Here is a 22247-nt window from a genome sequence, read left to right as displayed (position 1 = left end):
TACAATCAGAAACTCAACCTAAAACGGGATTCCTTAAATTCTCTGTCATTGTGGACTGGATATTCACAGCTTTCAACATTACGGATCCTCTTGCTTGCTGGTTGCTATTCTACCAACAGTAAGAACATTTTTAAAACAGTTGACTGAACAATGGCCCCTCCTTGCAGCGATAGTATCCTTCGATGGCTAAATTATTAAACGGAATCACGGATCTGATCACTGTTTTACAGTGGAACTGCAGAAGCATTATCCCCAAAATTGATTCATTAAAACACTTGCTGAATTACAATCATTGTGATGCATTTTCCCTATGTGAAACATGGTTAACTTCTAATATAAACCTCAACTCAACTTCCACGATTTTAACATTATCTGCTTTAGGGGTCAAAAAGTGCTACTCCTTCAATCGAATCAATCTCTCTTCGACGCCAGGTATTGAAGTTGTCGCTTGTCAAACAACAATCAAAGGCAAAGATCTTTGCATTGCTTCTATTTACATTCCTCCTAGGGCCATGATGGGATATCGAAGACTTATTAACGTGATTGAACACCTTCCCTCACCCCGCCTGCTTCTTGGAGACTTTAACTCTCATGGTACAGAGTGGGGATGTCTGTACGACGATAATCGATCCTCGACAATTCAAGACCTTTGCGACTACTTCAATATGACAATTCTGAACATAGGGGAAATGACACGGATTCCTAGACCACCAGCGCAAGCAAGTGCACTCGACATATCTCTAGGCTCGACATCACTACGGTTAGATTGCCAGTGGAAGGTAATATCTGATCCCCACGGTAGTGACCACCTGCCGATTGTAATTGCAATCACCAAGACTTTCAGAACCAATCAATGTTTCCTATGACCTCACACGAAACATTGATTGGAAGAGCTACGCTGCTGAGATATCCAAAACTATCGATTCAACACAGGTACTTCCCCCGGAGGAAGAGTATAAGTTTTTGTCCAACTCGATTCTCGATATCGCGATTCAAACTCAGACGAAACGAGTACCCGACGGGAACACCCAAAAACGTTCTCCCAACCCGTGGTGGGACAAAGAGCGCTCAGACGTGTACGCGGAGAAGGCTGCCGCGTATAAAGCTTTCCGGAACGACGGGTTAGTCGCTAGCTATCGACTGTACGCGATATTAGAAAAGTGAATGAAAAATTTAATGAAAGCCAAGAAACGCAGTTACTGGCGCCGTTTTGTCGACGGGTTTACAAGAGAAACATCGATGAGCACTCTTTGGGGCACGGCCCGACGTATGCGAAACCAAAACAGTACTAACGAGAGCGTGGAATATTCAAACCGTTGGGGGTGCCCACCTAGGAGACGTAATTAGGCTGTACCAAACAACGATACTATCAGTGATGGAGTACGGATGTTTCTGCTTTCGCTCCATTGCGAGCATACATTTCATCAAACTAGAGAGAATCCAGTATCGCTGTTTGCGCATTGCCTTGGGTTGCATGCACTCGACCCATACGATGAGTTTAGAAGTGGCGGGCGTACTTCCACTAAAAATCGATTTTGGGACCTCTCGTATTGATTTTTCATTCGATGCGATATTTTGAACCCATTGGTGATTGCAAATTTCGAAAGGCTTGTCGAGCTTAATTCTCATACCCGATTCATGTCCTTGTACTTCGATTACATGGCACCAAAAAAAAATTAACTTCGTATAACGTTAACCGTGCTCATCTCTTAGATACTTCTGCTCCAACTGTATTTTTCGATACATCCATGAAGGAAGAGATTTGTGGAATCGCCCACGAGTGGTCCCAAATATTTTCTATAATAAATACCATCAAGTCGACTGCGGCAAAATGTTCTACACTGACGGATCAATTCTCGACGGGTCCACAGGCTTCGGTATATTCAACGAAAATCTTGCTGCCTCATTCAAACTCAGTGATCTATCCCCCATATGCTTGTTCATATGTCAGTGGCGCCATAATTTCAAAAGTGGCCACAGTCCCAACTACAAATATATTTAAAATGACCGTTAAAGCGAGCGAAGTTTTGTTTTTAAGTGTTATGTCTGTTAGTCTGTGGTAGAACCTCGTCAACCTCTCCCTGTATCTACAGTATGACATTGCTTCACTAGTCTACGATGTATACCTTTCTTGATAACCGTCCATCCAGAACATCATGACACATGTCACAAGAACATCATGACAGGATCGGAGTGCCAATAATCATCCGAAATATCGACGCTCTCCTCGCCCCTGCGATTACAGGATGGAAACCACTACAATGTGTGCATATCCCCCACAATCATCAACCAGCCAACGAGAATGTCAATTTTACAAAATTTTACAATATGTATCCCACTTCCTACCTTTTTCCTTTACTAACATAAGAGGGGAACAAGCTGCCCCTAAATACGGCTTTCTCTTCCCCCACTAACACGTGCGATGTGCCTTAAAAAATTAATTATAGGCCTCGTTAAGCTACCGTATTTGGGCCTAAATAATGTAAAATTAAAGTTGACTTTACCCAAATCGTTTCCCAAAATTGCCCCAAAACACATATGGTTCTTAGAAGGAGGTAAAAAGAGGTGCACTCACCTTAATGATGTTGGCCGTCGTCATCATGTGACCCCGGGAATTGCTTGAGAGCTGCCTATTCCAGAACACCGTCACTGGTTTATTTATCCTAAGCGAATTAGTCATTCCTCACAAATACACAGCGTTCTTCCGCGACTAGATGGTTCGCCGACACAACATATTCGATCCGAGAAATTTCACAATAACCGCTCCGTTGCCGCAAATGAATCTGCTGCTTTGCCGTTGCACGAAAAACCGCCCTTGTGACCCATAGTGCGTTGCATTGGTAGTGGCGGTTGTTTTCCCACCGTTTTCCACCTGCGCTGTGGTTGCTTTCCCGGGCAGTCTGAACAATTGAGGTCTGTAATACTGTCTTCTTTGCAGATCCGGATCCGCTGTGCAGGTTTCGATCGCCTTGTTCGGAAACTTGATCACGTACTCGGTGGACCAAACCGGTTCTCCTCAGGATTTGGCCAGCCGCACCGGACTCTGGCTGTTGCGATCGAACCGAAATGTCGTGGTGATTGTTGCCACTACGAGTATTGCCGACCTGGGAAGAGCCGGACTGCACGGACTTTCCTCTCGGGACCAGGCCGACGTCGCCGAGGGATGATTATTGGATGTTCCCGAATAGTTGTTGCCGTCTTTCTCTTGATTTTACCGGCGAACTCGTTGGAACCTAGCATCCGCACGGCAGCGTGGTTTGCTCTTATATTCACTGCCGGCGCTGACCCTTGCGGCACTATTTTATACTCACGCCTCGTGACGATGGGGATGTTTTACTTATCTCCTGCCTATGATGGTACGGATGCGAGAGTGGTATCTTCGGTGTTGACGGTATCGCATGTGTTCCCGGCGACTGCTGATAACACGACGGTCCTCCTTTTTTCCGTCCGCAGGATCAGCCTCCGTTTGCTCGTACCTGCCCTCTTTTCGATTGAACGCTAACCTCTCTCTGACTTTTCTCCACGTTTTTTTCCTTTTTTCTACCTTTTTGACGTTTTAGCCTACGTCCGGTTTTTGTTGCCAGACAAATTTGTTTTTGTCAAGCGAGTGTTTTACTTGCACACCTTCTTCTGTCGGGTATGCCGTGCACGCTTATCATAATTACCTCAATGAACCATAATTTAATTTTATAATTTAATTCAATATGCACATTATCTTAACCATTATGTGCAAACATAACAATAAACTTAATTATATAAAAAATATATAGTATATACAGGTATGGCGAAGAGGGTCCTTTGGTATTCATAAGATGAATCTTACATGAGTGGAGTGAGTGATCACAGAATAAATTGACTTGCTTTCGTCATAACGTTCGTTCCGCTCCCATTGAATCGTGTGAACGCTATGACGTCGACCCGATGTGCTTCTGGATTGTTTACATATTTTTGGTTGCCAATACTAGCAAACCGTTTGTTCTGCCACACCTATATATACCTCATTGTGTAACAGATACATAATACCCGAGGTGTATACAGGTGTACACATTTTTTTCTATGTGTACATCAACTGTCACTTTTTTCGGGCAAACAAGAAGAATGAAGAAGAAAACAGAAACACGTGGTCTCATACTTCATTCTGATTGGTTAGTGATGTAAACATTTGCTCTTTTGCGATCCCGGACGCCATACTTATTTTTACCACGTGCTTACAAGCTTCGTTTCGATTGGTCGGTTTGTTGATTATGTGCTTCGCGGTCCTGGGCCACCATGATTAATTTCACTAGCAACAAACCAACACACTCAAACTTGACGAATGTGAACACCTATACTATAATGCATCTCGCATAATACCATAGTGGCGCTAGAGCACTCTAGTTAGAGTGTGGCCAAGAGGCCATGACGTATCCAAACGAGCATGAAATTTGACGTATTTCTATTGTGTATACGTCACATTCCAGGTTCGTTTGGATACGTCATGGCCTCTTGGCCACACTCTAACTACACGGTAAAAAAATTTACCCATTTTATGTATTTAAATTGCCCATTTTCGGAAGTTATTCAAGCTGTCAAAAAATGGGTATTTTTTTGTTTCTAACAATGAGTACTTTTTATCCATTTCACAACTACTCGATGAGGTAATGTCAGTGGGTATATTGATCTTAACAATAGGTGAAAACTCCTTATGAATTATTTCAAGCAAGTTAACCTGCTAACTAAGGATCGTAGCGGAACCTGCAAATTATCGGCCTGTATCGGAGTCCGTGGTGGAAACGGCACATTTCGCGATGCTCCGAAAACAACGGCTGTTTAGACTACTGAGGATTTCGTTCGGCATTTTTAGAACAGCCAAAAGATCCAGCCATCAAAAATATATCCAGTTGGCGGTTTTATTTTGTTAAGGAGTTTTGGAATAGGATCTCTATCTAGATTCCTATACTTTTGTAAGGAGACAATAATGTGAAATGAGTGTTATTTTATGTTTTTACATTTCTTATAAAAGAAATGTATAGAATTCGCTCAAACTTTCAAGATTTTTTCCGAGGCCAGGAGGGCCGTGTCTTATATACCAATCGCCTTAGCTCGACGATTTGGGACAATGTCTGTGTGTGTGTGTGTGTGTGTGTGTGTGTGTGTGTGTGTGTGTGTGTGTGTGTGTGTGTCTGTGTGTGTGTATGTGACGGACAAATTCTCATTCGTGTTTCTCAGTAATGGCTGAACCAATCTTATCCAAACCAATTTTAAATGAAAGAACTCAAAAACAGTATGAACTCTATTAATTTGTTTTTGATTCTGATGTTTAGTTTCCAAGATATGAATGTTTGAAAGCGCAAAAATGGCGTTTTTTGCAGTTTTTTTGAATTATCTGCCAAAATTGACAATATAGATGAACAATTTATATGTTTATGGACAGCTTTAACGAATACCTTTCCAACAAGCTATAGATTGTTGAAATCGAATTATTATCAAAAGAGATATTTAACATTAAATGCGGACGAAAGATTTTTATCATTTCCCATTGCCAGAAATATGACCAAAAACATGTAATCTATTCTTAACGCCAAAACGGCTTATTTTAGGTCAATAGTATCTTCGGTGAATTTAATGGAGGCAATATGCCCTTTCTTTTGGTATTGCGCTTTTGCTGATTAATCACCCTATGAGTGAGATATTTTCACAAATTTTCTTGGAAGTGATTATATCGAAATGATGCCTTCAGCAAATTTGTAGCTCTTACTTTTGCGAATAACTTTACTGAAGACTTCAAATATCTATTTTGAATACTTTAAAAGTTATGGCTTGTTGTTTATTGATTACTCTTTGTCGCCTATTTCTTGTTCAATCCAATAATCCATTGAAATAAGCCAAACATTATTTCGATAAAACGAATTTTGTATTTCATTTTACTATCGACAACCGCTAGAAATATTCACCGAACACTTCCAAGTTGTCTGGAAGGAACTTGATAACTTAGTGCAAAAACGTTCATTTGTGCGAACCTTCTGACTGTAATTTTTCTAACTTATAACCATCTAATCGATCTGAAACATATCGGAAAATGAAAGCGAAGTAAATAACTCCAAGCATCGGCGTAGCCAAAAGAAGGTTTTGGGGTTTAACACCATACAAACCACCCCCCCCCCCCACAACGCCAAAAAAAAAATATTGGATTGAAGTTAAAAATTCATTGATGCTGACTGATTTAATTTAATATTACAATAACAATTATCTGATCCGTACATTGATAACCTGTTGTTGTAAACATCATGAGGACTTTTGATAAATTGTCGGAATGGGGTCCTGATATGTAACTGATCTATTGGTCTTGATTTCACAGTTGTCTAATAGCATCAATATCAAAATCCTGCCTGAAAACATTCCAATAGAAAATTCTAGAGTTCTGTAATCAATCATAATCCTCAGATTTCTTTTCAAATTGAGCTCGTTTTTGTAGAGATGTACTGTAATAAGGGTCTTTATTTAATAGGAAGCGAAGTTAAAATTGATTTAATGTCTATGAAACATAGAACTGCGCACCAAAAAAATGCATAACTTTCAATATTTGCTAAAATGTTTTTGCCTTTCTCATTCACTCTAAAATTCGTCAATCTAATCCCGACCGGGAGGGCCAAGTGTCATATGCCAATCGACTCAGTTCGTCGAGATCGGAAAATGTCTGTGTGTGTATGTGTGTATGTGGAAAAAATGTGACCTCTGTTACTCAGAGATGGCTGGATCGATTTGCACAAAGTTAGTCTCAAATGAAAGGTACAACCTTCCCATCGGGTGCAATTGATTTTTTTTTATTGATTGGACTTCCGGTTCCGGAGTTACGAGTTGAAGAGTGCAATCACACAGCAAATTCCCATATAAACTGAAATGAAAAATTTTCAAAATCAAATTTGTATTTTTGAAGCCAAATGACTTTATAATGCATGAAACATCGAGATTTGATGTAAACTCGAAAAAAATAATGTTTGACAAAAATTGATTTTTTTGGACTTTGGTACATATAGAAAGGTTATGCAATCACTCTAAAAACGTCAATCATACCGGCCCGGAGGGAGTATGCAGTGAGTGGTTGCTACTTTAAAATTAAAACTAGTTTAAAATTTCTTAACAAGTTGAAAATTTTCGGCAGGACCCGGACCTCCCGGATCTTACCATGTGATACTGAAACATCGCTTGAAACCAGCGGCGGTTAAACGATGTTTCAGTATCACATAGTATCTCAAGATCGTGGCTGTCGATCCATTGTACGTATGTGCAAATCGTACTGAACATGTAATATTTATTTCCACCATTGTATTGAACATAACCAGCCATGGAATCGTAGTCTGGACAAATGAGAAAAGCACAATTGCACCACTAGGTGGATTAAAACAGGTTTTTATTTTGGGAATGCGTCGAGTTGAGACGAAAACGTAATATGATTAATATCGAGGATAACACTTTCCGAATGTAGAGAGAAATTTATGAGAAATGACGATTTCCATTCGACTCTAGCAGGTCCTGATCGATTTTGATGAGAATTTGATTTTTGTTGTATGACCAATTATATGTATAGGTCTAATGTTCAAAAACAGTAATTTAAGGTCAAGATAACATCATTTTGAAACCGCCAATTTCGGAGGTTTAGTATCTTCGATGAGTTTTACAAACGTTAAACAGCGCATCATTTGATAAAATAATTTTGGCGGTATATCGTCCAAGAAGTATTTATGGTGAATTTTCTCAGGTTAATATTCATGACTACAATAAAGTCTCAACAAATTCGCTAAAAACACGAACTCTGTTACTATTTTCTGAAAAATTAATTCTGCATTATTTTAAAACTTCAAAAATTACGGTTTCGGAATTATGCCGTTTGGACAGTAAGATCGATTTTCACCAAACCCCCACCAATTGTAAAATTGGTATTGTAAAAAGACGTAAGGGCGATACCAAAGATAAACTCAAGATTACTAGGTCTCATACAAACAATTAACGAAAGATGGATCAGTAACCGTGAACCAGTGAACTCAGTAATAGTAAGCATTAGCTACCCCCTCGTTAATAGGCGTCGATGTTTTTTAGAATGCGTCGACAAAATGCTATGGTTACGAATCAAATCGAAGTTGTAAACAATCTTGTTATGAAACAAACATGTTGTCCAAATCGACGAGTGAATCATTGTTCAACTACGTTTACTACTAATTTCCTATTTCTGGAACACTGATGACCAGAATTATTGATATGAGCTCGTCCGTTTCCTACAGTTAGTATCCTGATCAGGTGAATCTCATAAGATTTAAGAATAAAAAAAATTCGTACAGCTCATATCCACTTGATTCTTCTGCAAAATCTAATACAAAGGCTTCGGTAAATCTAATACAAAGGTACTTCTTTGCGGAATTTGACGTAATATATCAGTTAGTAGACTAGTTTATTAGTTAATTATTAATATCAGAAACTTAACACATTACGAAAAGCTCAGTTTGTTTATTTTTCTGCTGAAAAATGTATTGTTATTTTCGTAATAACTGATTGTCATGGATACGACGCAAAGATCGACGTTGCATCCTTTTTCGCAAAGCTTCGCTTTACTTTAGTATTGAGCTGTCACTCTGACGGTGAACCGAGTTCATCGAGGGGTCGCATTTAGATGGTACATGGGAAACCTTTGACCACTCTATCTTTAGTTTATCTTTGGCGATACTTCAATGCTGATAGGTAGGACCGAAAAAGTAAACAATCGTCAAAGGGGCGATGCTATCATTTTGTCAATTTCAATAGCAAACACAAATTTTAATTTAATAATTTCAAATACTTTATGAAGTTTTGGGTTTCGATCATTGAATCATGCAATCTAGGATGTAAAAAACACAATAGTTCTTAAATAGGAAATAAAACCAAGTCTGGAAATATTCACTGTTAATTTTCTTTGAATGGTGTCACTGCTAGTATCGCTTTTTTCCAGAAAAAGCGTTGATTTTTAGGTCTTAGTCGCGTTGGAAATTTGAGTAAAGTATAAACTTCATTTCGATTAAAAAAAAATCGATTTTTTGGCTGAGTACAATATACATAACCCCTTTAGGAAAATTCAGTTTTCCCACGACAATGCATTGATTGAGGAATTTAGATATTTTATTAACAGAGCATTAGCAATAATTCGTTTGTATGTCTATTTTATGGGCCATTTTTTCGCTTTCCCATTGATTTGGTTTGAGATTTCTAGCACTGATGTTGCCCTATGCTGATTTGAGCGATTCTCTGAGTCCTGCCACTATCCCATGTAGTATGTGTTATCAAAAACATCGCGAAGCATCAAGTTCTAAATATTCTCAAACGAATCCGAAGAGAGTGATAAGAGTTATAAGAAATGTCTCATCACACTGTTAGGTGGATTAAAAGCGTTTTTTTTTGTTAAATTCAGAAACAATTCTATTGACAGTATTTTTAATTCTAGCGCGATTTTCATAAATGGGTATTTTTTACGCGTTTTGTTGTAACAATTCTGCGAAAAATAATGGGTAAACTATACCCAGGTTGACGTACAAGGTCTGTACTCATTTATGGGTACAAACTCTTTACCCATTTAATGGGTTATTCCACTTTTATTGAAAATGCGTAGTTTTCTACGCATTAATGGATACTTTATTTTATCAGTGTAGAGTGCTCTAAGTAGCACTGGCAACACTGCCCACTGAGACGTCCAAAAAATTGTTTCAATATCGTTCAACACGGGTCCAACGATGGACGTTCGTTGAACGGTTATTTGGACGTTGCCCAAATTGGTCCAACGATCGTCCTTCATTGGACGATTTTGAAACCAACCGTTCTTAGAGGGTGGCCACGTGGTCTAAAATTACCCAGTCAAAAAGGCAAGTTGCTGGCTAACGGTGGGCTCTTTGACAACTCGGATGCGTTATTGCCCTTCAATTTGCCAGCAAATTGCTGCACACCAAAACTTATCACAATCTGACGTTCATTAAAACTTTAGGTCAGAGATCTAGTCCATTTCAGCCGCCAGAAAATTTGTCTAAGTATTAAAATTGCCTTTAAATCGCATTCGCAAATTGCATTTGTTCCTAGGGGCAATTAGCACAGGCGAGTTGAGTCAAACGTCAAACTTTTTAAATCGCCTGACCATGTTCGTCTAGAGCACTTTAGTTAGAGCAACGTTGGTTAGAGTGTGGCCAAGAGGCCATGACGCATCCAAAAGAACATGAAATTTGACGTATTTCTATTGTGTATACGTCAAATTCTATGTTCGTTTGGATACGTCATGGCCTCTTGGCCACACTCTTACTAGAGTGCTCTATCCCAGTAAACTAAAAGGCGGGTAGGCGGGTTAAACTAGATGCTGGCGATCGGTAGGCTATTGAAACTTTGTTCTAGGCTATCTGCCGTAACTTGCCGTTTACTGTAAAAGTAGTATGGGATGTTCGTCCGCAATTTTTTTGACAGGGCTATGTTCGTCCGCATTTTTTTGACCGGGTAAATGTCATCGAATAATTGTCAGTTACGGTGCCGAAAGCCAAATCGATAGAAGTTGAGTTAATTTTTATCTTAATTTTCTATCAAAATTTAATTAAGTAAGTAACGTCAAGTATTTTCATTTTTTTAAACAAAGTGTATTCCTCGTGATAAACAAAAAAAAGAAAGTTGCACAATAATCGAAAATGATTTGAGTTATTTTGTACCATATTAGGAATTATCACGTAATACTCAGGTTTTTCTAGTTCGAGGACATGCGACTGCATCATCCCTTGTTAGCAGTGGCATTATTATGCCTAATGCCGAAAGCATTTGTAAAAGCAGATAACTTTGAAGAAAATGATTTCGCCGAGTTTGAAGATTTCGATGATGACGAATTTGTCGTGGAAAACGTGGTGGGAAGGCAGATCGACAGCGGTGAAATCGATTCAATATCCGGAAAAGTTCACGATAATGCCCCCAAGAATGAAGATGATGCTAACGATTTTGCTGAAATTGATGACAACGATGAAGACGAAGCTGTGGTTGAGGACGAAGAGAATGAATTTGAGCACTTCCAAGATGAGGAAGAATTTGAAGGATTTCCCGGAACGGCAAACGAACCAGATGATATAAAACCAGGCGATGCGAAGAAAACCGAGCCAAAATTGACCATGGCAAAAGTACCGATGCATTTCAGAACCCACTGGGACTCATATTGGATGGAAATGCTTATGCTTGCTGGGCTTCTTGCCTACTTTGCAAACTATCTGATCGGAAACAAAAAGAATTCTTCAATAGCTAATTTATGGCTATCAACTCACAAGAGTTTGCTCGAAGACAATTTTGTTCTCGTCGGAGATGATGGTAAAAAGGAAACCGAAGGATCGACTCTGTGTTTTATCAAGGAAAGCGAGAGTGTTTACACACTTTGGTGTAGCGGCCGTTCATGCTGCGAAGGAATGCTTGTCGAGCTGAAAATGATCAAACGTCAGGATCTTGTTTCACTGATAGCTGGTATAATGAAACCCGTTCATGATCAGTTGCATATAAAAGTAGAAATTTCACCGGATGCTATGGATAATTATGTATTCTGTATTGCGACTAAAAAGCAAACTACGAAAATGTTCAAAGAAATGAACGATTTGGTAGATATACCTAAAGTATTACATAGTGTAGTTTCCTCCTAATGTTTTCATTTTCAGAATAAGTTTTGCACTCTAGTCAACAAAACTGAGGAAAAGTACAATATTCTCGGTTATTCACTGTTATCGGAGATTGCGGAAGCGTCTTCCACCCTTTTAGATAGTAGATTAATAGCTGCGTTAAATAAGTATTCACATCTGATTGAGTACATCCATGTATCGGATCAATACAGTGGTCCAATTCAACAAGAAGATCCTAACACTCTCAAACAACCAGAAGTAAAGCGCGTTCTTCACTGTGGGTTTAATATGCCACCAAAGATCGACATGAAAGAATTGAAGCCACTGCTGGTTTTGGTACTTTATCTCATGGAACGCATCAGACGTTTCCGTTTATCTAAAGAGGTGGGCTTATCTAAAAATGTTAAATCTAAATTAATTTGCCAATTTAATACATTATAGGGAAAAGCAAAGTCTGATAAAAATCGCGCACGAGTCGAAGAGGAATTCATGAAAAATACTCATGCCGCTCGAGCAGAAGCCGCCGCTCAACGTCGGGAAGAGAAACGCAAAGCCGAGAAGGAGAAAGTTCTGGCTAATGATGACCCTGAAAAACAGAGACGTTGGGAAGAAAAAGAACGTAAGCGCCTCGAGAAGAAGCGTCCAAAAATGAAACAGCTTTCAATCAAGGCTCTATGAGCTGCAATCAGTAGGTCAGTTATACAATTTTCTCAAAAAGAACATCGAGACTTGCCGCAAACTCTGTTTACCACATGCAATAAACATTTTTAGAAATAAGCAGCTGTAGAACCATACGAACAAAATAATATCCTACTTGCGTCGAGTTTGTGAATCAATTTGTTTCGAATATACATAACAAAGCCACTTCTGGCGTGTCTTAGTCAATCCCATTACCGCATCAGCGTTCGCCTCATCCCCTAGGTTCATGGTAGTGGACGTCCAGTCACGTGTAATGCTTTCAGTTCAGGGTGATCTATTCCTGGAGGCAAATATCCAACTAGTTTTTGTGATTTCTTTTTGCTAGGAAACAACAGCTTAACAAAGTGGACCAGTCAGTTGGGCACTTCTTCACTCGTCTTCCTAATTTGTCGAAAACGTGTAACATGTAATTCATACAAACAAGCAACCAAAAAGATTCACAAGTTACAAAAATTATGAGATATACATGAAAATTATGATTTTCAGGGTGAATTTTTAGATTTACAATGCTACAAAAATATTGAACATCGGAATTAATCTATGCAACGATTTTGGTTTATTTGAGGGGAAAGGGGGCTGCTTCTCTAATCTTCTATGATTCGCCATTCTTAGTATGTATAACAAACATAAAGATGTAACACAAGGTGCTAAAGCGCACTAAAATCCTGTCCTTATTTTTCACTGGATTGTCTGCTCTAAAGATATCACCAAGGGGTCGTTCATAAATGATGTCGCGTATTGACAGTTGGGGTAGAGCCTTGAATTACCGAGAGAAAACCTAAAAATGAGACGTATTAGGGATAATTAAACTAACAACAATTGGTCGGTGTTAAGTTAGACCGGAATAAGTCGCAAAATCTTAAAAAATGAGATAATGATAGCACTGGATAGGTCTAAGTTAATTGGAATAAAGTCATTTGGCATAAGGTCATTCGGCATAACGGACATTTAGCATAACGGTTATTTGGCATAATGGTCACTTAGCATAATTTTGAGAATTGATTACACTGAAGGTCATTTGGCATAACGGTCATTTGGCATAAATGTCATTTAGCATAATTTTGAGAATTGATCACACTGCCGGTCATTTGGCATAACGGATGTTTGGCATAATTTTGAGAATTGATCACACTGAAGGTCATTTGGTATAACGGACATTTGGCATAATTTTGAGAAGTGATCATTTAGCATAATTTTGAGAATTGATCACACTGCCGGTCATTTGGCATAACGGATGTTTGGCAAAATTTTTAGAATTGATCACACTGAAGGTCATTTGGCATAACGGACATTTGGCATAATTTAGAGAAGTGACTGGAGGTCATTTGCCATTTTTTCAACTACAGGGGAAACACATAATTTAAAACTGTTCGAGAAGGCAGGTAATTTTAAGCCGTGCTACTGCTGAAGGTCTTTCCGTACAAATATTTTTATGTTAAGGAAAACAGTAATTTAGTATTACGGTCGTTTAGCATAGGTATATGTAGTGATATAGTTATTGATTACAAGGATGTTTTTTGAGTGTATGCTTTCGTGTATGTATTATATATTTTGATTGTATATTGACAATAACGTTGCTCGTTCGAGGGAAAGTTAGTTAAGCAGTTGTAAGCAGCTGACATGTTGATCACATGTTTGAGCATGACGGCAGCTACCTAAATATTCAAATAACTTTAACAGTTATGTGTCCAACAAAAAAAACACCTTTAACAGGCCAACGAGGGTACCCGGGTATCCACAAATTGAAATGCTTATAACTATGGCTTCCTTCAACCGATTTGGACACTTTTAGATATTTTGGATTCAGGAACTCGTTCACTTTTTGAATCTGTGCAATAGAACCGGAATAATGGATCTGGTTTTTGGTATTCCGAATTTTCCGGAGTAATGTTCCAGTACTAGGATATGATTTGCAAATTTTAATAATGTATTAGCAATATGAGTATCAAAACTCTTCAAATTGTCTCGGAAGTCTGTTTTTCATTGTTACGGGACCCTATGGCAATTTGAAAAATGGAATTGGAATGGAATGGCCACTCACGGCCCCACGGGAACCTGCTCCGGAATGTCCGTTCCGGGGTCAAATCACCAAATGGTTCCAAAACCACGAGATACAGCCTACTGATGCAATTCCAAGAATTTTGATACCCATATTGCTAGTATTCCATTGAAGTTCGCAAATAGTACGCCAGCACTAGAACCTGCTTCCGGAAACCCGGATTCCGGGAACCGAATAAAGTAACCCGATTCATTTTCACCAAGTCCAAAAGTGGATGAGTTCCGGCATCCAAAACGACCAAAAGCATCGAAATCGGTTGGATATTACCTTAGTTACGGGCATTTAAGTTTTGTGGGTACCCGGGTACCCACGTCGGCCTGTTACGTAGTAAAAAAAATGCAGGAGCCCCTCCTCACTCCCACCCTTACTATATCAACAATATTATCAACCCAAAAGCTTGACTTAGTGAAGTTCTAAGATGTCACAAAGTTTCAATTTCCAGCTATGGATAAAACATAGGAATTTAATTAATTGAAACTGAAAAAGGTACCCGGGTACCGCGTTGGACACACAACGGTTAAATGAGTTGGTTTACCAATAGTACTAAAATTGAATTTGAACCAAAATTAATTAGATTATTCTTCTTTGCCAATTAATAAAACAATATTTAAGACTAATATGGCTGCGCTACATTGCTTCAAGTCGCGTGCTGTCCGACATCACTGTCGCTCCGTCGGACTTAAACTAATTTATAGCCTCTATGTTTGAGTAATTCGGGCAAACGAGTGGATCATATGCGAGGGGCCGCCGCTTTCGACGGCGGGTCGGCGGCCACATCGTCCTTGGTCTCGATTATGCGGCAAAGCCGCATTGCACTGGCTTCGCCCCAAGTGCTAGAGCAGTGTAACAACCGACGGTTGAATATATGAAAGTTCATTTAATAAATCATCGTTTGAAAAAAATTACGAAATCCACAAATGAAACAGTAAATAATTCTAAAGAACAATAACTGAATAATTTTAATTATTGTAACGTTGTATGGAAAACCAAAACTCATTGGCGATCATAATAATAATAGCCAAAACAAAACACGTCGGGTGGATCGCTGTTCTACACTATACTTTACTAAAACGTATGTCATAGCAAAGAATCCATAATTGCAAGAATGAACAATTTCAAAAATGAAACTCAAAAGAACTGCTCATATTTAAAAGAAGGCAAAATCAGTTATAAAATGTTAAAAATTCACTCGAAATATAATCAATATTAGGTAATAGATAACATATTATTATTGCTTAGTGCAGCTTTAACCTTATGGGTCATTCGCCTGATAAACTAAACATTCGTATGTTATGTCAAATGACTCAGTGAGATCACTTCTAGAGAAAATTTTCAATAGGACGTAAGTAACATTGAGAGCCTCTCTTTGTTTACTTTCTCTTTCGTTTATTACGACGTCATTCCAAGACTTTGCACTAATTTTCCAGTACATATCGAAAGCCGACGGTATTTACTAGAATATTATGCAAAGAGTAGAGTAGTAAATGTTAAAATGGTCGAGTAATGAACAGAAGAGAAAGACCCCAAAGAGAATCTCTCATTGTTACTTACGTCCTATTGAAAATTTTCTCTAGACTTAGCAAAATTATGCCAAATATCCGTTATGCCAAATGTCCATTATGCGAAATGTCCATCATGTCAAATGTCCGTTATGCCAAATGATCGTTATGCCAAATGTCTGTTATGCCAAATGACCTTCAGTGTGATCAATTCTAAAAATTATGCCAAATGACCATTATGCCAAATTACCGTTATGCGAAACGTCCCTTATGCCAAATGATCTTCAATGTAATCAATTCTCAAAAGTATGCCAAATGACCATTATGCCAAATAACCGTTATGCCAAATATCCATTATGCCAAATGACCTTCAGTGTGATCAATTCTCCAAATTATGCCAAATAACCGTTATGGCAAATGCCCTTTATGCCAAATGGCCCGCTCCCGCACTGGATAAAGAATTCCTTCGGCTACATTCGACTTTTGCCAGATTTGAAATATGTTATAATAAGCAAGAATTATAACAAACATCAATTTCGAACTAAAATGTAAAGGATGCTGCGACTCTAACTTTAAACTCGCTTCTCTCCAAATGAATACAATGTCACTTAGTCCGATCTGGCTTAACTCCGACCAATTTGCAATCCCGAGCAAACGTAAAGTCCATAATACCCCCATACTCATGGGGTTGGACATGGGTGTTTGAAATGGGTTCAACCCACAAAAACACCATCGTCATGGTCCGGTAGATCCCATAGAAAAATCATGCGTTGGTATTTTTATGGGTTATTGAGACCATTTAATGGTGTTTTAAAGGTCGTGAAAGTCGGCACGGACCATGTTCATGGTCTTTTCAAGGGGCTGTGTGGTGTTTGAACCCATGAGTATTTGCTAGGGATATGCTTGAAGGAGAAGTATATTTTAGACTTTTTCTGCAGTCCCCAAAAAAATATTCCATAACGAATATCACGTAATATCGATGACAGAGCAGTGGGATTAAGGCCAAGTTTCCTCTGGGTCGTGCAAAACTGAGAAGCAGCATCAATTTAGGCACAGAGAACAGACGTCCATCTCAAGCGTAAAAGTCGAGTAAAAGGCACATCCAAGAATAGTTGAGATGTTCTTTAAACTCGTTTGTTCGAACCTGATATCTGTTCTCTGTGACTTAGCTCTAACATATTAAAATTTTAAATTATTTCTAATTATCAAGCAAAACAATCATATTATACACTATTAACAATCATAGCAATACTAACTGGTAGAATAGTTGCAGGGAAATTAGTGTTCGCGGACATTACATTGCTAAAAAAGCAACGATTTTAGTTTATTTAGAACAAAATCAAATTGGGACTAATATGCGATTATAGGCCACCCTTGCCTATCCTTTGTGATTCAGGCAGAGAATGCTATTGTAGACTGCGTGTTGAATTCAAGAGGGTGAATGTTTTGACGTTTCTTTGAAAAATGAGTGAAGCCAACAAAAGCTGGCTTCCTGGCTCGAGTAGTTGTCAAACGTGATAGCGAGAGCGCTTTAAGCAACGTTCACATTGCTATGAGTCAGCGTTTTTGGCTCGACTTGAAACTCATTGAATGTAAATTCATTTTGATGTTAAATGTTAAGTGGTAAACTCGTTCAGATTTGATGGAGTAAAAGCAATGCAAGAAAAAACACGATTTCGCATATCTTGTTAATAATTCATTATCTTAAATCCAACATTAAAACTGAATTCTGCAGGTCATGTGAATCTTAAACATTTGAAAAGTAGCTAGCACTATTGTCCTTTGGTGGCAGCTTCAGGCAACATTTAGTATACACGGGGCTGGTTGGATTTGATTTCCTTTAACGTTTTATGAGTAAGCCATCGTATAATCACAGAACTGACACGTCTTAGTTTGTTCTTCATGTGTATTGGTACCGCAGCGAAGACCACATATCAAGAACACTGGCAGCGCTGTCCAGAATCTGGAACAGGTATCTGCTACGCCGACATGTTTAGCAAGCCAAGATCTAAAACGTCGTGTTAAGGTCGATCTACAATCGATGGAATCGATTCCATACGACACAGCTTTTTGGTGATCAAATTCGTTTTATTATGGATGTATATTTATTTATTTCTTATCTTCGGTATACACCGTACAGACACATTAAAACTATATATTTCTTATTAATAACTTAATTAAAATCGTACACTGAAGAAGCTTCGTTAAATCTGCGGCAACATCTTTCCAGTGGATTATTTTGTCCATATGAAGTACGGTGTCTAGGGATCCACAACAGCGTGGGGTTACGAAGAATACAAGGAGGCACATACAAATTAACGCTAGAGTCTGCAGACCGAGTAGCATACATCTATCGGCATAAGGAGGCAACACAACTGGATCATTCCATGGAAGTTTCCTGAGGGCGGATCGCACAAAACATCTTTGTATACGTTCTAGTCAGTCAATTTGAACGGCATGGTATGGTGCCCACACTTGCACAGCATACTCCAGAACACTTCTGATCAGGGCACAATAAAGTGCTTTTAGTGCGTAGAAATCATCGAAGTCCGGCGTGTTCCGCTTTAAGAAGCCCAGCATTCCGAAAGTCTTAGCAGTTGTCGCGGTGATATGGTCGGAAAAGCTCAACTTCCTATCGAAGAGCACTCCCAAGTCACGGATCGAGTCAACGCTTTCAATTGTTCTTCCTTTTAGGCTGTATCCATAACGTCCTGGAGTAAGCAAGCGTCCGAAACTGCTTACTTTGCATTTATTAACGTTGACTTCCATTCCGTTAAGCGTGCACCATTCTTGAATAGTACAGATATCTTCTTGAAGCACTACGGCGTCAAATGCAGAAGCGATAGTTCTGAAGATTTTGAGATCGTCCGCGTACAGCAATTTCCCAGACTTGATCCGACTACAGATATCGTTTATAAACAGAATAAAAATAAGCGGACCCAGATGACTGCCTTGCGGGACACCTGTGGGTGTACTGAATGTGCTTGAGCGCGTGTTTTTTATACTCACGAATGCCGAGCGATCGGAAAGATACGACTGCAACCAATTTGTCAGCCAGGTGGGAAATCCCAAACGCTTTAATTTCAAGATTGCGATGTTGTGCGGTACTTTGTCGAAAGCTTTTGAGAAATCGACGTAAATTGAGTCCACCTGATGACGGCGGGAAACAACTTAGAAGTGTAAGCTATCAGGTTAGAAGTTGTTTATCGTTTTGTGACAAACCCGTGTTTATACTCCGAGATAATGTGGGATACAGCTGCATACGTGACGTTGCAGACCAGCTTTTCGAGAACTTTGGAAAGACAGTTTAATAATGAGATCCCTCTGTAATTTTCGACGTTGTGAATATTTCCAGCCTTATGGATGGGAACGATAGCAGCTTCTTTCCAGGCGGTAGGAAACATGCCTTCAGCGAGACAATGATGCACACTGGAAGAGACAGCACGTGAGCGCAGCTTTTTATAAATTAGGGCGAGAGATGATCGGGGCCATGCCCTTTCGACGAATCAACAGCAGTCAGAGCCTTCAAGACGTCAGCTCGACTTACAATGGGACGGGGGAGATTTATGTTGTATGATGGTAATGTTTCCAGATACTCTTCCGAAGGGACGGTATAGTCGCTTCTAAACACTCCGCGAAAGAAATCAGCAAACAAATTTACGGTATCAGCTGGATATTGCGCGTTTACGTTTCCAAGGAAAACGTCAGTGTGAGTACTACCAGATCGTTTTCTGCTGCTAACGAATTTCCAAAATGTTGCAGGGTGATCGCGAAGGCTATTGCACATGATTCAAATACTCACGAAAAGCGGAATTCCGGGCCGTTTCGTATTGCAGTTCTATCCGTCAAAGAGTAACTTTGTTTTCGTCTGATTTATAGCGGAATGTATCGTAGTGTAAAGTATTTGTCATCCATCAACATGACGAGAACATCACTTTTCTTGCTTTGATTGTCCAATATTTTAGCTTGATCACAAAGATCTAAAGATAGAGTCATGCCGTATCGTTTCTATCTAGTGCGGATCGAGCTTACAACAAAACGAGCAGAACAATCAGAACTCTCAGTGGGGCCCATAATTTGTGTGCTCGCAGAGATGTTGGTTCATGTCAGTTCAATACAAACGGGATAGGGGTGCCACATACGTCATCTGGAAACAGAATACTGCCTATTTATTACAATACAGTGAAGACCCCATTTGATTAGCCCCCGATTTTGTCAGTCTCATATGAAAATATATTTGATGAACTCTAGCAAACGGCATCTTGAGCATATTTTTCTGATCCTTAAAGATGCAAAAATAAAAAATTCATTTTTTTAAATTTGCGCTAGAAGGCCCCTTTAAGAGAAATTTATATTATATAATCACTAATCAGAAATAGCTATCAGACTAGATCAAGAGAAGGGAAGAATATTTTAACAGCTTCAGTTTATTATAAAGAAGGAAATAAATATGTCCCGATTTAGTCAATGTCAGCTTAAAACACATCATGAGGCTGATGAAAACGGGTCTTTACTGTATTTATTATTCACTGTGTCCCACATTAATAGGTACATCCCATTTTCTGAGAATATTTTCTTTCAATTGCATCGCACTACACCAATTTTCTGGTAGTTTTCAAGGGGTTATTTGATCGACTTCTTCCAACATTTTGGTGAACCTATTCCTATTCGTGCGATAGTTTATGTTAATAGGGCTTTCTAAATTAATTGGTATACTTAAGGGCTTATATGTTGCGGATTGAGAACATACAGAAATTTTCAGCTTTTTTACTGCACAATATTGCAAAAGCTTATAAAACAACTTTCTCTAATAAGATTGTAAAAATAAAAACTATTTGAAAAATATTATTAGATTTAGTAAACGGGGTAATTACCGCAGTTTATTTTTCATAACTTGCGGTGAGCACGATTTCTCGAATTGCTGAACTGAAAATTATGGTATAGAAGTTAGTTTTTAGAATTTTTTACAGATTAAATTGGCGGAATCGCGCAAATGGCTCGGAATGAGACCCGCTGGTGCCTTAAGACGCTTTCATTAGATTTTCAGAGCAACGTGCACCCAGTGCACTAACACATGTGACGGAAGGTTATCGAACAGTTTCGTGGAAACGAAAATTCCAGTGATGATTCTTTAACAGGTTTCGAATGTTTTTTATTTGTTCTTTGGCATTAGGATGAGCGATAATAATTCAAATCAAAGATACTACTGGGAAGTCACTTTTAGAAAAAGTCGATATCGAAGTAAACTTTAAACTATGCTATCAAGAGCTACAATTTCAGTTTTAGTTCTCTGCATGTGTTATCAAAAACATCATTACCCCGTTTACTAAATCTAATAATAATTCTCAAATAGTTTTTAATTTTTATAACCTTATTAGAGAAAGTTGTTTTATAAGCTTTTGTAATATTGTGCAGGAAAAAAAGCTGAAAATTTCTGTATGTTCTCAATCCGCAACATATAAGCCCTTAAGTATACCAATTAATTTAGAAAGCCCTATTAACATAAACTATCGCACGAATAGGAATAGGTTCACCAAAATGTTGGAAGAAGTCGATCAAATAACCCCTTGAAAACTACCAAAAAATTGGTGTAGTGCGATGCAATTGAAAGAAAATATCCTCCGAAAATGGGATGTACCTATTAATGTGGGACACAGTGAAATACAGTAAAGACCCGTTTTTATCAGCCTCATGATGTGTTTTAAGCTGACATTGACTAAATCGGGACATATTTCTTTCCTTCTCTATAATAAACTGAAGCTGTTAAAATATTCTTCCCTTCTCTTGATCTAGTCTGATAGCTATTTCTGATTATATAATATAAATTTCTCTTAAAGGGGCCTTCTAGCGCAAATTTTAAAAAAATTAAAAAAATGAAATATGTTGATACCCTGAACACACGGAGCCTTCATGTCTTCCACAAAGTGGTTTGTAATAGCACTTCCCAAAATTTTGCTGAGACATTAAGTCTCGAACTAGATTTGTTTGAAGGGTAAAGTTTGAGCTTGAGCTTGTGCGACCACCCCTAGCTGCTACTCCGTTATCGATCTGGACTAACTGAAGTAGCACAGGGAATCAGTAGATAATTATGCCTTGGAGTAGCGAAACCTCTTTCAATGTGCAATTCTTGGTAATTCCAAAGTGTTTATTGATAAATACCGGCGCCGGCCAGGCCCGAACGTAGATCGCGGAGGGAAAGGGAAGGGATGTTAGTCCGATACTTGCTTTTGCTAGAGGCCGTATATACTACTGTGCATTCCACAAGTATCACGCGAGGAGGAATTTGTTAGTAAGTATAGAAGTTGGATTCTACTTCTTCTTTACCGACGCCAGAGAGATGACTCTAGTATCTGGACTAGATATCGA

General features: G+C 38.7%; 1 protein-coding gene across 2 annotated transcripts; it reads left to right on the top strand.

Moving 5' to 3' along the window:
• Positions 1 to 10456: 10456 nt before the first annotated feature.
• On the top strand, positions 10457 to 12489 carry LOC131682666 (PAT complex subunit CCDC47). 2 transcript variants are annotated; one of them, XM_058964329.1, is made up of 4 exons: positions 10457 to 10577; positions 10694 to 11606; positions 11664 to 12008; positions 12066 to 12489. In XM_058964329.1, the coding sequence occupies exons 2-4, from the start codon at positions 10734 to 10736 to the stop codon at positions 12300 to 12302; spliced, it is 1455 nt and encodes a 484-aa protein (XP_058820312.1). In that variant the 5' UTR covers positions 10457 to 10577; positions 10694 to 10733; the 3' UTR covers positions 12303 to 12489. The 2 variants fall into 2 exon arrangements, with proteins under 2 accessions (XP_058820312.1, XP_058820311.1); XM_058964328.1 differs by having other exon boundaries at positions 10492 to 10577; positions 10725 to 11606.
• The last annotated feature ends 9758 nt before the right edge of the window (positions 12490 to 22247 follow it).

This window comes from Topomyia yanbarensis, chromosome 2 (assembly GCF_030247195.1).
Source record: "Topomyia yanbarensis strain Yona2022 chromosome 2, ASM3024719v1, whole genome shotgun sequence".
Lineage (NCBI taxonomy): Eukaryota > Metazoa > Arthropoda > Insecta > Diptera > Culicidae > Topomyia > Topomyia yanbarensis.
Note: the sequence above shows the minus strand (reverse complement) of the source record. Positions and strands in the feature narration are given on the sequence as shown.